Source organism: Vipera berus, assembly GCF_964194415.1.
Source record: "Vipera berus genome assembly, chromosome: 1".
NCBI lineage: Eukaryota > Metazoa > Chordata > Lepidosauria > Squamata > Viperidae > Vipera > Vipera berus.
The window spans coordinates 122,576,171-122,590,703 of record NC_138202.1 but is presented as its reverse complement, the minus strand read 5'-3'; the positions used below and the strand labels follow the sequence as shown (position 1 = coordinate 122,590,703).

At 42.9% G+C, this 14,533-nt stretch overlaps 1 protein-coding gene across 1 annotated transcript in view; it reads right to left on the bottom strand.

Annotated features, from left to right (window-relative positions):
- WNT10A (Wnt family member 10A) overlaps positions 1 to 14,533 on the bottom strand; it is a gene marked incomplete at both ends in the record, with an annotated part of 61,430 nt that overhangs the window by 25,761 nt on the left and 21,136 nt on the right. The window contains one exon of the mRNA XM_081314886.1: positions 8,805 to 9,067. Within this exon, the coding sequence (XP_081171012.1) occupies positions 8,805 to 9,067 (263 nt within the window). The remainder of the gene's footprint in view (positions 1 to 8,804; positions 9,068 to 14,533) is intronic.

Genomic DNA, 14,533 nt, shown 5'->3' with positions numbered 1-14,533 from the left:
CTTCTCATAAACGATTGCATGATGATAGATTTGGTAAAGAGCAGCATAAGCTGGAACCATTGGCAAGCAGATAGGCAAACCTGTTTCATACAGCAAGTATGTAAGCTAGAAAAACGCACACTGGGAATCCTTGTTTGACTAATCAATGAAAGAGAAAGAGAATGTATGACGTGGCAGTGGAGTCGCCGAAACCCCCTCCGCAATTCTATGAACTGTCTTCCTCTGAACAGAGTTGTCCGTGATTTGGTGAGGTTGCGACTCCCCAAATTCCCAATCACATCATTTCTGGTTTCTGGGAGTTAGAATCCTTACATATCTGACAGATCCTAGATTGGGAAAGACTGTTATGTATCCAAGCTGCAGAAATCCTGGAAGCCATCCAGCTCTGACTATACCAACAACATAACTTTGCTAAGATGAAATTCTTGCACAACCAATTAAGATCCCTTCAGTGACACCTGTCTAACGTCAACATTGCTGGATGTGTCCTAGCAGATTATTCCCCAATTAGTCCAAGGCTGCTATTAATAATGTCAAAAAGGAGGTGACTTCACTCCAAGGATGCTGGAAAGCTTGCCATACCGTCCACAGTTGCTTACTCCTTCCCCTTCCTTACTCCTCCAAAGGCTATGCACACAGCCAGTTGAAACATGCCTCCCGCTTCTCTCCTCAGTCCCTCCTCCCTCTTTTCCTAATTAAACTGCAGGTGAACCCGCCAGGGACTGGCAACTTGCCAGACCTTTAGCTTTTCACGGCAGATCATAACTTGCTTCCCTCCATCTTTCAAAAGAGCCCCCGAGACCTTGATCACTCTAGGCGCGTTTTGGAGTGTGTCATCTTTCTGCACTCCATACCCCATTATTAGCTATGGAGTGCCAATTCATCTTCACTAGCTTGGTGTTTTATTGTTTTTCAGTTACAACAGACTTGGAATATAGGGCATCCCTGCCCTGTTTTGCAGAAAAACAGTGTGAGGTTAAGGCCCAGTGCAAACAGCGTTTCAACTCATGTCTGGTAGTGGGACCCGTGTCTAGGCAGAGGTTTAAACATTCCAGCCTGAAATGAGCTGAAACCAAAGCCAGATTAAAGGACGAGCCCTAGGGCAAATTGGATTCAAGATATCTCTCTTCTTGGTATGTCAGCACACCCTCTACTCTGATACGTTTGAGGAAGACACAGCGTGGCTCTAGGGAAATCATAATAGAAGATGTACGTGCCTAACAGGGTCACGGGTTCAGTGCCTGGGGCTCAAATAACAGGCAAAGTCACAATGATGGTCCAATGATTCTGTCCTTTCAGCCGGGCATCTCTACCATTGGTAGCCACCACCACCCCCAGAAGTCTTCAAAGTCCACTACAAAATGAGGAAAAGTCTCAGGTCCAGGTAGTCCTTGACTTGCAACCATTCGGTTACTGACTGTTTCAAGTTATAATAGGACTGAAAAAAGAGTTATGACTGGCTTCATACTTACGACTGTTGCAGCGTCCCCATGGTCACGTGACCAAAATTTAGGCGCTTGGCAACTGGCATGTATTTATGATGCTTGCACTGTCCCAGGGTCATGTGACCATCACCATTTGTAACCTGGCTCCCAACAAGCAAAGTCAATGGGAGAAACCAATTCGCTTAACAACCACATAATTCACTTAACAGCTGCATGATTCACTTAACTGTGTAAAGTGGGGCAAAACGTACTCAACTGCCTTGCTTAGCAACACAAATTTTGGGCTTAATTGTGGTTGTAACTCGAGGACTATCTGTAATGGGTCACAGTTAAATGTACACAAAAGAAAAGTAAGGAATGTATCTGCAGAACAAGGGGAGCAACTATTTCACTTCTCTACCCATCCATCCCCATTTCTCTTTATTCTTTCTCCTATTTCCTCGGACTCTCTATCTTCCTTCTTTATATTGTCTCCCTTCCACTACCATAAGAAGCGAACTGTAACAAGGGATCTGCATTACTGGAAATACATAATATCAAACTACAAAACTAACTGTTGGGAAGGGGAGTGGGAACAAAAGAGAAATCCAAGTTAGGTTTGTTTGTTTTTAATTGAAACATTATCTAATTATTAACAAAGGTAAAGAAAAAGATGGACAAACAAGCAACAAGATGAAGGAATAGTAAATGCAAATGACTTGGTATCTGCTTCCCTTATTCTGTCTGAAGAGGGATTTCCCACTGTTTTCCAGCTGATGGTTGACTTGCACTATTTATTCTCTGTGAAAGCCTGAAAATTGCTTCAGTAGTTTGCCTTTTGCGCAAGATCACAGTGGCAAACACTAATATGTTTCACTTGAATATCCTTTCACAGCTGTTTCCACATCACACAAAAAGGAGTCATATAAGCACAGCATCATACAACTCTTCCACCTTGCCCAAATTTCTGAAATCTTACACAGCAAAGGAAATACTTTACTCTGCATTGTTTTGGCATAATAATAATAATAATAATAATAATAATAATAATAATAATAATAATAATAATAATAATAATAATAATAATAATAATAAAGTTGGAAGGGACCTTGGAGGTCATCTAGTCCAACCCCCTGCTCAGGCAACCCTATTCCATTTCGGACAAATGGCTGTCCAGTCTCTTCTTAAAAACTTCCAGTGTTGGAGCATTCACAGCTTCTGGAGGCAGGTTGTTCCACTGGTTAATTGTTCTAACTGTCTTGAAGTTTCTCCTTAGTTCTAGGTTGCTTCTCTCCTTGATTAGTTTCCATCCGTTGCTTCTTGTCCTGCCTTTGGGCGCTTTGGAAAATAGCTTGACTCCTTCTTCTTTGTGGCAACCCCTGAGATATTGGAACACTGTTATCATGTCCCTGCTCGTCCTTCTCTTCATTAAACTAGACATACCCAATTCCAGCAGCCATTCCTTGTATGTTTTAGCCTCCAGTCTCCTGTTCATCTTTGTTGCTCTTCTCTATACTCTTTCTAGAGTCTCAACATCTTTTTTACATCATGGTGACCAAAACTGGATGCAGTATTCCAAGTGTGGCCAATTGTTGTTTGATCTACCAATCCTTTTGCTCTTGAAATTGTGCCATTATTCCTACTCTTCTGATGTCAGTTTGTGCTTTGAATTGCAAGGAATTTTGAGGTGGCACAGTCTCATTTATAGGCAGCAAAAGGAGATTCATAACTGGTTACATGCAGAACAGAGAAAGAGTTTGTGGCTAGAATTTTGCTCTGTTACGTAATGGTACCTCAAATGGAAGCCTTTGTAGCATGGATCCAAAGAGCCTACCCATTTCAAAGATTCTCTGAACAAAATATAATAATAATGGTTTAGGTATAACTATGAAACCAGGCCTGGAGCTATAAAGCTCTATAGGCCAAGCGCAAGAAGGAAACAAGAGGAAGGAAAGTATCCATCTACCAAGGCTTTCCCCCGCATGTTTCAGTAGAAATCTCAATGACATCATGATTCAGCTAATGTGAATTACGCAATTTGTATCTGTTGTACATAATGCGAATGATGCACAATATGTGATTTGTATCATTTGAGCAGGGGCACACGTGATATTTACTTTGCCCATCCCAAGGGCAGCCACAGTCTTTCTAAAAAAGAACATTACAAAGTTGAATAACTGCAATGAAGCCTAAAGCATGCAGGGTGACAAAGAGTAGGTTGTACCACATTTGCTCATCGTTCTGATTTCTATACATATGTATTTAGGAATCCATCCCATTTATAGCTTGTGCTGTAGAATATATCAAGAGAGTACATTTTTAAAAGGCATAACATAAAAAACACATTACTAAAGCTATCCAACTGTGCTACTCTTGGCAGGGAAATTCTGATCAGATTTCTTCGAGATCCACTGGTGGGTTTTAGCCAGTTTGCACCAGTTTGGCAGAACCAGTAGCTAATTTTTTTGTTGCCCAGGCCCAGAATGGACTTTCAGAAGCGGTCCACACAGAGAACTGGATGTTCACATATTTGAATCCCACCACTGTCGAGATCCCCTTGCCAAATTCAGCATCTGAAGTCAAAGTGACCATGAGTTGGGTCTCAAGAGAACTAATTGTATGTTACATGCAAATATATAAAACTCTACCAAACTGCTGAAGGAGATTTTGTTATTGTTATGGTTGGTTGCAAAAGTTAGCCAGATGTTTAGCCTGGGTTTGTCACTTTTGTCCACCTATCGAATCCTTCCTAAGAACCTGAGACAAGCAGATGTTGTTATAAAAATGATATTAAAGGTATCGTCACAGGATGTAAGCTGTTCCAAATAATAATTATTATTATGTACTATTATTGGAATGATTACTGTTGTTATTTCATCATCATCATGAGGTTCAATAATAGGTTTAAGCTACCATTTTTATTCTCCAATCCCTGCAAAGTAGTGCTGAAGCTAGCCTGCTAAACCTAAAACTCAGAGCAAGCACGGAATCCCGTCATGAGCCAATCAGTGTGAAGAATGTAGCCTTGTGCTACAGCTGCACCTGGGGTGACAAAAGTCCTTTTAGCCTTCCGCTCCCCCAGGTTCAACAAAAAGAGGCAAAATAAATTGCTAGCTTCCCACTCTCATCTTTTGCTAGATCTGGCGCTATGAGCAAAATGCTGTTAAGAGTCTCAAGAAGGCCTTCTTCCTAATATAAATTCCAATTGAATGCCACAGTGATGTAAGGCATCTCCATATCACAGCCAGTCATTCTTCCTAAAAAGTGACAATCATGGTTTAAGTTCAGGGGATGGCTTCTATGTATGCATGGTAAAGCATAATGGTTTGCTTGCGCCCAAAGGCTGGGAGGTAGGATGAGGCAAGAATTGGAGGTAGACTGCTTATATAAACGGAGAAAATTAAACTGGGTTGTTGTTTTTTGCAGGGGTTGTGAAAGTTTGCAGAAAGATTAAAAACAGGTTTGCTGATAAGGCTACCTGTCACACCTACTAGCGAGCTTCAAGAGAGGCTTCCCTCAAATGGGAAAACCGCCTGTTCCAAGCTTTGTGGGGGTCTGAGCACTGCAAATAAGAGAAATGTGCCACAACCAAGCACAAAAAACCAGGTTAGCTGCCCTAGGGAATGATAGCTTGGGATGAGTGTGAGGTGGTCCAGGAATGACAAACAAGCTCTGCACAGAAGTCTTCCTGGAAGGGAAAAGGAAGACGAGGCGATCCTTCCTTCCTTCCTTCCTTCCTTCCTTCCTTCCTTCCTTCCTTCCTCTCCCCCTCCCTCCCTCCCTCCTTCCTTCCCTCCTTCCCTTCCTTCCTTCCTTCCTTCCTTTGCCACATTGTTTCTTCACCCTCAATAGTTCAGCTGCCCAGGGCTCAATTCCATGAACAAGAAACATGCTTCTAATGAAAGAAAGATGTAAGTCACAATAAAAAAAAACCCAGTGGGACAGCACCATTTTTTTTATCTAAGCATACAAAATTAGGGATTATGTGAACATATTATGTTTTCCCAAAAAGGCAATGATGCAGAAGAAGTTCCAGAAATCCTTCAATGCATCCATGTTGAAACTGCAGAATGTACAGAGACAACTCTTGTCATAATTTTCAACTGCAAATTATCAGCAAAACAAGACTAGTCAGTGTGTACCTTTCCTCTCAGGGATCCAGCACAACAGAAAATTCATTGCTGCTTTGTCTGCAAGCAACACAATTGTTTCACATCTACCTTAAATTTCCCCATTACGTTAGCCAGAAGCAGATTCCTGGTGTCCAACCAATTCGGTCTATCTAGATCAGGGGTGTCAAACTCAATTTCATTGAGGGCCGCATCAGCATTGCGGTTGCCCTCAGGGGGCCGGGTGGGTATGGCCAGGGTGGGCGTGGCCTACTGGGTGGGCGTGGCTAGAGTGCGTATGGCCTACTGGGTGGGCGTGGCCAGCTCTACATCGTTCGCATCAAGGGTGCCTATGGGGGCCTGGGCAGGAGTGGGACAGATCTGAGGGTCTCTGGCAGAAAGAGGGTCCCTGGGCCAGGGCCAAGGCAGCGGGGGCCGTTCCCTCACTGTTTCCAGGATGGCTTTGTGGGCCACATGAAACCACTTCGCAGGCCGGATCTGGCCCCCGGGCCTTGTGTTTGACATGTCTGATCTAGATAAATCAATGGAAGGAGAAGAACAACAAAATCCTGAGCCTTGAAAGATGGAGGTTTCCTTCATCATATAATTGGAAAGGGAAATGCTGGGGTGTAAAAGATCAGAAACAAATGGAAAAATGATGGAGCTAATGGCAGTAGTAAAGGCAAGAATGATTCAAAGGATCTGCCCACTTTAGGTTACTAAGATCAAGACTTGAAAGCAACCCAAATCTTGAGACATAGGGAGATGCAAATTACCTCTACAATAAAATAAATAAATAAATGTCTTTTTTCTGTCGGTGCCAATAAGAGCTGCTGATGTGGCTGTCATTCTCCAATATGCACATATGTATCCAAAGCAGATGGACTCAGCCAACGGTGTGAGAGTTTTTGTATTCAATCAAGAAGCGGGGAGCTACTTTGTTCCCCAAGAACCACACAATGTGTCTGCAAAGAAGCAACAACTGACACTAAGCACCACGAAGCTAAACCTATAAGAAGTTGTATAGAAGCCTTGCTATTCTGTCATGTGGAGATTCCAATTCCTTTTCATCTTAAATTCTCAGGCTATGAAATATATCCTGTGGGAGTGAGTTCCAGCAATTAACAAAGCCCCGTGGAAGGGCATTGTTTCTTCCAATTAGCAGTGAAAAAACTTCCTTAAAGGTTTTTCATGATAAGCATCTGACGTGCTTGCTTGTCTACAACAAACTATCTCAACATGTTATTACCCAACTTATCTGACATGGCTTTCCTACCGGGAAGGAATTTGAAACATCCTGATACCTGAAGAAGAGCTACTGTGCTACATTAACTTATGTAATATAGCGCTCTCTCTCTCGCTCTCTCTCTCTCTCTTTCTCTCTCTCTCTCTCTCTCTCTCTCTCTCCTCCCTCTCTCTCTCTCTCTCTCTCTCTCTCTCTCTCTCTCTCTCTCTCTCTCTCTCTCTCTCTCTCTCTCTCTCTCTCTCTCTCTCTCACACACACACACACACACACACACACAAGTATATCTCTAATCAATCTCAGGAAGAGATTATTGCATGCACATACATAACAAAATCCCAAAATCTCCCCCAAACTGGCAGATTCCCACCTAGTGAGACAATAGGGTTTTAATTTGCAGACAGACTGCTAGACCATTGAGGTGGATCCCAGGGCCAGGAATCCTGAAAAGCACATTGGACTATCTACAAGGCTCTTATGCAATGTTCCAATCAATTTATATTGGCTTTATTTTAAATGTCGACAAATCTTCCCTGAGTTTATATTTCTCTTTTTGTCACAGCAGTAATAGGATCTGACTGATCTTGGCTGGGTGGTATTGGCAGACTGAGACTGCTTAATATATGAATGGGAAAGCCCAAGGGAATTTCATGACAGAGGAAAAACTGGAAAACTGGGAAATTATCCCAGAAGAAGGAAATGGGAAATCTTTTCTATACTGTTACCAGGAAAACTACACGGAAAAATGTATGAAGCACCAGGAGCTGTGGTGAGCTTGAAGGAGCTTTTACTTTTTCATACAAAATTTAAAACACAATGATTGGATTCTCACTTAAAAAACAAACCAGAGTTCACTATAAGATGGGCAGCTATATAAATGTGTTCAATAACCAAATAAAATTATAATAAACAACAGCCAGCAAGACAAATATTAGCCTATCATTTTAGCAGATCCAGCTTGAATTGGCTGAAACTTTCATTTCTTCTTATCTGAATTTTTTTTTTTACTAAACATGCTGATCTTTAGAATCTGCTCTTATTTTGGCACCACCTTATGGTAAATTGTTTATTCTGATGTGGATATTTTCATTATTTTTGTTTTTTATTATTTTGAGGTATTTTTTAATGGCTTTTTGGATTTTTTGCCATTTCCTTAGGTATTTTTTTCTGAAAGGGCAGAAATAAATGCACCAAATAGTCCTCAACTTGGTGCAGAAATAAATGCACCAAATAGTCCTCAACTTATGCCCACAATTGAATCCAATATTTATGTTGTTAAGTGAGACATTTGTTAAGTGAATTTTGCCCCATTTTATGACCTTCCTTGCCACAGTTGTTAAGTGAATCATTGCAATTGTTAAATTAGTAACATGGTTATTAAGTGGATCTGGCTGCCCCATTGACTTTCCTTGTGAGATCACAAAAGCTGGTGACATGAGGCTCCGGACACTGAGACCATCCTAAATATGAACTAACTGCCAAGCATCTCAATTTTCATCATGTGATCATGGGGATGCTGGAAAGGTTGTAACTGTGAAAAACAGTCATAAGTCACTTTTTTCAGAGCCATTGTAACTTTGAATGGTCACGAAATGAATTGTAGTAAGTCAAGGACTACCTATATACAATAGGTCAGGGGTCCCCAACCCCTGGTCCGTGGACTAGTATCGGGCTGTGGCATGCCAGCAACCGGGCTGCACAAGTAAGCAAAGCTCCATCCGCAGAATGCAGGCAGCACACAAAACCACACCCCCTCCAGTCCGCGGAAAAACCTCTCTCCATGGAACCGGTACCTGGTGCCCAAAAGGTTGGGGACCTCTGCAACAGGTGATCTGGGGGGAACTCTGTAACTTAACCCAATTTTATCACCTGATCATTCTGAGAAGCTGCTGAATTCTAGAACAAATTCTAACGTCACAACTTCTTGAATGAGTCCGCTGCTTGATCCATAAGCAGCTTAGCATCTTCCCAAACAGTATCAACTTCTGGAGATTTTACAGGGCCTCTGGTAGGGAGGCGAATTCTCACCTTTGCTGAAGATGATGCTTTCATAAGGGATTTTATTCTTGGTCTCCAGACTAGAGCAGTTCCAACGCTGATCACGGAACTGGTGCTGGCACTCATGGATGGCAATCTGGATGCCCTGAATGGCAGATGCTGTCACATCAGGATTCCGTATGCAAACCTCCAACTGCCGCCGTGTCAGACCAGGCAAGTTCATGCAGACAGTGTTTGCATTCAGCACAGGCTCCAGAGGCAGTTTCAGGCCCAGGATTTCATTAGAGAAGGAGCTGGAAAGGAAACAGGCCATCAGCCATGTCGCCACGTTAAAAGAGCACTTTTCTTCTAAACACCTCAACTATCTATGTATGTATGTATCCATCCATCCACCCACCCACCCACCACCCATCCATCTATCCCCAAAGATTTTAAAAAATCAACACAGGGAACAAGGTGAAGATTTTGACATGATGCCTACAGTTTGCTGGAGCTAACTTTATAAGACATGAGGATCACTCACACACACTTTAGACATCCTGTCATCATCAAGGCTAGATCATTTCTTTTCCTAATAAAAGATTAAAAGAGTAAAAATTCCAGATTCTGTTCTACATATAAACATGCAGGGCTTTTTTTCTCATAGAACGCTCAGAACGGAGTTCCGGCACCTTTTTTGGATGGAACCTTGTAGGGTAGGCAAGGCAGGTTGTATGACACGTGTGAGTTCCGGCACCTTTTTCTTTTACAAAAAAGCACTGTAAACATGTAACCATTGCAGTTATCTTAGGCAAGGGAGAAATTAAATTGCCTTCTGCCTCATGATCCTTCTTGCAGTTTTCATCTTGCTTTCTTCAAGAATATTTTCATTTTGGCCTCCTGAGGCCCAACCTGCAGCAGCTTCAGTGGCATCAAAAGCAGCAAGAAGGGTAAAGAAGTTGGATCTTGTGAAGGGCCACATCTGGCTGTTCTCTTAGTGGCTGGAATCTCTAACCTGCAAAGTTAGATCCTCTAGATTTAGAAACAGAGAGACAGCTGGAACATCTGAAGATTAGGGGGGCTTTATCAATCCTTTTGCTCTCTAACTTTGGCCACTGGGAGCTGAAAGGCAAGGAACAGCTGGGAAACAAGCCTTTCTCTCTAAGGTACTAACATCTGGCTGTTGTGGCAGGCATTATTTCTTTTCTTCCATGGCCAAGAGATTCAGAAACAGTGCAGCTGAAGTATCAGGAGGTATTTCCTAACCCTAATTCAAAACATGCTCTTGCACAGCAGAAGATTGCTGTGTCTACTCAGTCTGCTCTCTGTCCAGACACAATGCTGATATAATCAGAGTTGACAGCAGAGCTTACTAGTTCGTAAGTACCCACAGAGAGAAAGTATGTCATGCATCTCTGCAGCACTGTGTTCTTCTATTCAGATAGAAATCAGAAATAAATCTATTATACAAATAAGTCTTCTGGCACACAAATCTTCTATAATTGAATACTGTATAGCACCTGACTTGAACTATTTATTTATTTTATTCAAGTTCTCTAGCTTCCCATCTCAACTGATCCTGCACGGCTTGCAATTCTAAAATTCTAAAATAGTTAAAGCAATTTCAAACAGTAAAAAGAACCACAAAATAAATTACTGGTGTTTTTTTTCAGTTCTAAAGGTCCATTGATAAGCCTCCATCGGGATCTAAAGGGAAGCTCATGGATTCGAAACTACCGTTAAAAGGTAAAGGTAAAGGTTCCCCCGCACATGCGTGCTAGTCGTTTCCGACTCTAGGGGCCGGTGCTCATCTCCGTTTCAAAGCCGAAGAGCCAGCGCTTGTCCGAGGACGTCTCCGTGGTCATGTGGCCGGCATGACTAGACGCCAAAGTCACACGGAATGCTGTTACCTTCCCACCATAGTGGTCCCTATTTTTCTACTTGCATTTTTACGTGCTTTCGAACTGCTAGGTTGGCAGAAGCTGGGACGAGTAACAGGCGCTCACTCTGTTACGCGGCACTCGGGATTCGACCCGCCAAACTGCCGACCTTCTGATCGACAAGCTCAGCATCCTAACCCACTGAGCCACCACGTCCCCATAAACTACCGTTACTGAACATTTATTTTTCTATTACTTAAATGACAACATGCCACATGTAGTCAAATACAGTTTACTATACAGAAAGTTATCTTGTATGAAGAATAAATTACACTAAATTCTCAATTACTTGACCTCGGTTTAGATACAATGAACACATTCTTCCTTCATTTTTGCTTTCAATTTCCACACTATTTAAGAGATTTCTACCGGCTACATCAGGGAGATGTGCATTAAATTGATTTATTCAAAATAATTCCTTTATGTCAATAACATAATTACACAAATCATGTAAACTTACACAAATGATGTAAATTTGGATTTAATGGGCATCCCTCCTCTAAAATGGTCTGTTAAATCAAGGTTTTTAGCACAATGGCTTAATAAGAGCCAGTCATCTCAATTCACAAGATTCCACATCGCATGGAAACAATGAAAAGCCGTTTTTGGAACAGATTAAATTCAGAACCTGAGAGAAACCTTTCCCAGTCTGCCATTTCTCAACTGCAAATTGTCTTGTTCAGCAATATTTTGCGAAGGAAAAAATGGGCATCCTTTGGGACTGGAATCTGTTTGGCAGATGGTGCACTCCCAGGTATTTTCACCTAAAGCAGCATGTCCAGTTTTGAAACCTCACTTGAAAAAAGTGAAGGGAAGGAGAAGAGAAAGGATTGGAAAGGAGATGATCAGAAATTTAAGCCAAATGAAGAAGCATTTCAAGAAAATGGGAATGTTCAGCCTTGATAAGACTGTGGGAGAATACAACATCTTTCTTCAAAAGCTTGAAATCGTGTCACACCAGAAAGTAGTCAAGATGTGTTTTCCATTGTTCCAGGGAGCAGGACATAGAATGATAGAGTTTAATAACAGGAAGGGCAAATTCCAATTGTAGAGGTCAAACCTTTCATAGTAAATGACAGTAGATCCAACTTTTCAGAGAAATGATGGATTCCCCCCTACTGGAATTGATCAAGCAGAGGCTAGATAACAATCGGATGGGAATGATTTTATTTGCATTCCTGCATAAATTTAAATTTGTACTCAGTGGCTTCAATGGCCTTTTCCATTTGTAATATAAAAGAAAATATATTCTGCCATGGCCCTCTGCTCATGTTAGAACTGATATACCCATGGAAACCACTAAAAACATGAAAAATACCTCTGCCTTTAAAAAGCATTATCAAATTAGCACACAACATTGTAGTTTCTGTCTGTCTGCAGAACAGAAAGTCCAATTCATTCTCTTTCGTCTACATATCACCAGATTTTCCACAATCACACCATCTGTAAGTTGACTAGACCAGGTGAACAGAGAAAAAAATCAGACAGACACAGGTTAATAGTCAACAACGCTCTAATTACACAATACAGTGTTCCCTTTGGCAGTTTTAAAAATCAGGAGTTCCAAGCCTCTAATAGCTCAATTTGAGGAGATGTAAAGATGGTTGTAACTCCTTAATATCAGTGCTTCATCAAAAGCAGAGGCATGAAACAGTGTCTCCTCTCCCACAGGATCCTAGTTCACCAACTTATTGTATAAACGGCTCTGTCCCTCCAACCACTTCTTTGAAAATGTCTGTCATTCTGTATTTGACTATTACAAGCTTTGTATTTCAGCAATGCAAACAGCTATGCATTGCTGCCCAAATGGGGTTTGTTAAGGGAAGGAGAATTTTTATTATTTTTTGGGTTGAGGCCAAATTGCAAATAGAGAGGCAGCAAAGAAAACAAGAGAGATAAAATACATAGGACTCAACACATAACTCATGGTCTTCATCTATCTATCTATCTATCTATCTATCTATCTATCTATCTATCTATCTATCTATCTATCTATCTAACATCTACCTACCTACTTGAAGAAGGTGACGAGCAACAGGGAGAAAGCAGAACTATTTAACTCGTTTTTTGCATCTGTCTTTACACAAAGGGAAAAAACAGTCCAACTTACCAAAAACAGAGCCATAAAAAACAGAATAGAAACACAAGTTAAGATAGGCAAGAAAATGGTAAATGAGCACCTGTCCAGCTTAGACGAGTTCAAATCACCAGGACCAGATGGATTACACCCCAAGGTTCTCAAGGAACTGGCAGACGTGATCTCAGAAACACGTGGTATTACCATTGAGCCCAATACATACGACCCCTCCCCTCTTAGATCAGACAATATTGTAACACAATTTAGTATTAATACAATTATCAAGATTCATTATCAAAATCCTAAATAATAGTACCGTATTTTCCGGCGTATAAGACGACTGGGCGTATAAGACGACCCCCGACTTTTGAGAGGATTTTCAAGATTTTTCGTCTTATACGCCGGAAAATACTTACATGCCAGTTGCCAAGTGTCCGACACAAGCCCGATTCAGACCCATCTGATGCAGATGGTGCAAAGCCCTGCCGGTTCCCACCCAACGCCGGATGGCTCCGCCGGTGCCGCCTCGAGAGGGAAGGGCGTGAGGCGCCTGCCACGGCTCCCTGAGGACTCCTTAGCAGCTGGGGAGCGCGCGCGTGCGTACAACTGCTCTGCCGGCTCCCGCCCGACGCCAGACAGCTCCGCCAGTGCCGCCTCGAGAGGGAAGGGCGTGAGGTGCCTGCCACGGCTCCCCGAGCAATCCTTAGCAGTCAGGGAGCGCGCACGTGTGCAGGACTGCCCTGCCGGCTCCCGCCCGATGCCGGACGGCTCCACCAGTGCCGCCTCGAGAGGGAAGAGCATGAGGCACCTGCCACGGCTCCCCGAGGACTCCTTAGCAGCCGGGGAGCACGCGCGTGCGCAGGACTGCCCTGCCGGCTCCCGCCTGACGCCAGCCTGCCCTGCTTTCTCCACAGTGAGAGGGGAGGGCGTGCCTTCCCAGGCTCGTCGACTTGCAGCCACGCCAGAGCCAAAAGGGGCTTTTCCTTCCACCCACCCTTTGGAATAAACGCAAGAGCTCCCGGGGTCTGGCATTTGCAAGGAGGAGGGGAAGGGGCTTAGAGGCTCTTGGGGGTGGGAAGGGAGAGTCACGTTGGAGGGGGGACTGGACTAAGGAGGCTTGAAGTTGCTTTGCAAGAACGGGGGCGCTCGATTGATTTATGTACTATTTTCCAGCGTATAAGACGACTGGGCGTATAAGACAACCCCCCAACTTTTGAGAAGATTTTCATGGGTTAAAAAGTCGTCTTATATGCCGGAAAATACGGTAATAGAAAATAAACCCACATAGGTTACAAGGTTAACTTACAGCATCTGGATGAATAGGCTTCCTTAACAGCACACTAGACAGTTAACATCATAGCATCTGAATGAATAGGCCTTCATTGACAGCACACTAGACAGTTAACATCATAACTCTCAGTTTCTGTAGTACAGTGGCAAGTTGCAATACAACAACATTATAGATCTTTATTTTACAACATAATCAGCAAGATATGAAGGACGCTTGTGTGCCCTAGTGGAACGTCTCGGAGTTCCAGTCACTTTGTGGTCTACCAGCTTAGCGAGTGGGCTGGGTAGACCCATGTCCCTTGTTGCTCCTGAGTTAAGGGGATTAGATGCTCTCTGGCTGGCCTCTCCAGGTTGACCCACCCCAGAGCAGACTGATCAGCAGAGTAGGCACAGCGGTTGCTGGAGTCCGGTTGGCTTGCTCCTTCAGGGCATCCATGTTGCATTCCTGGACTCCCCACTTCTCCATCTAGTTC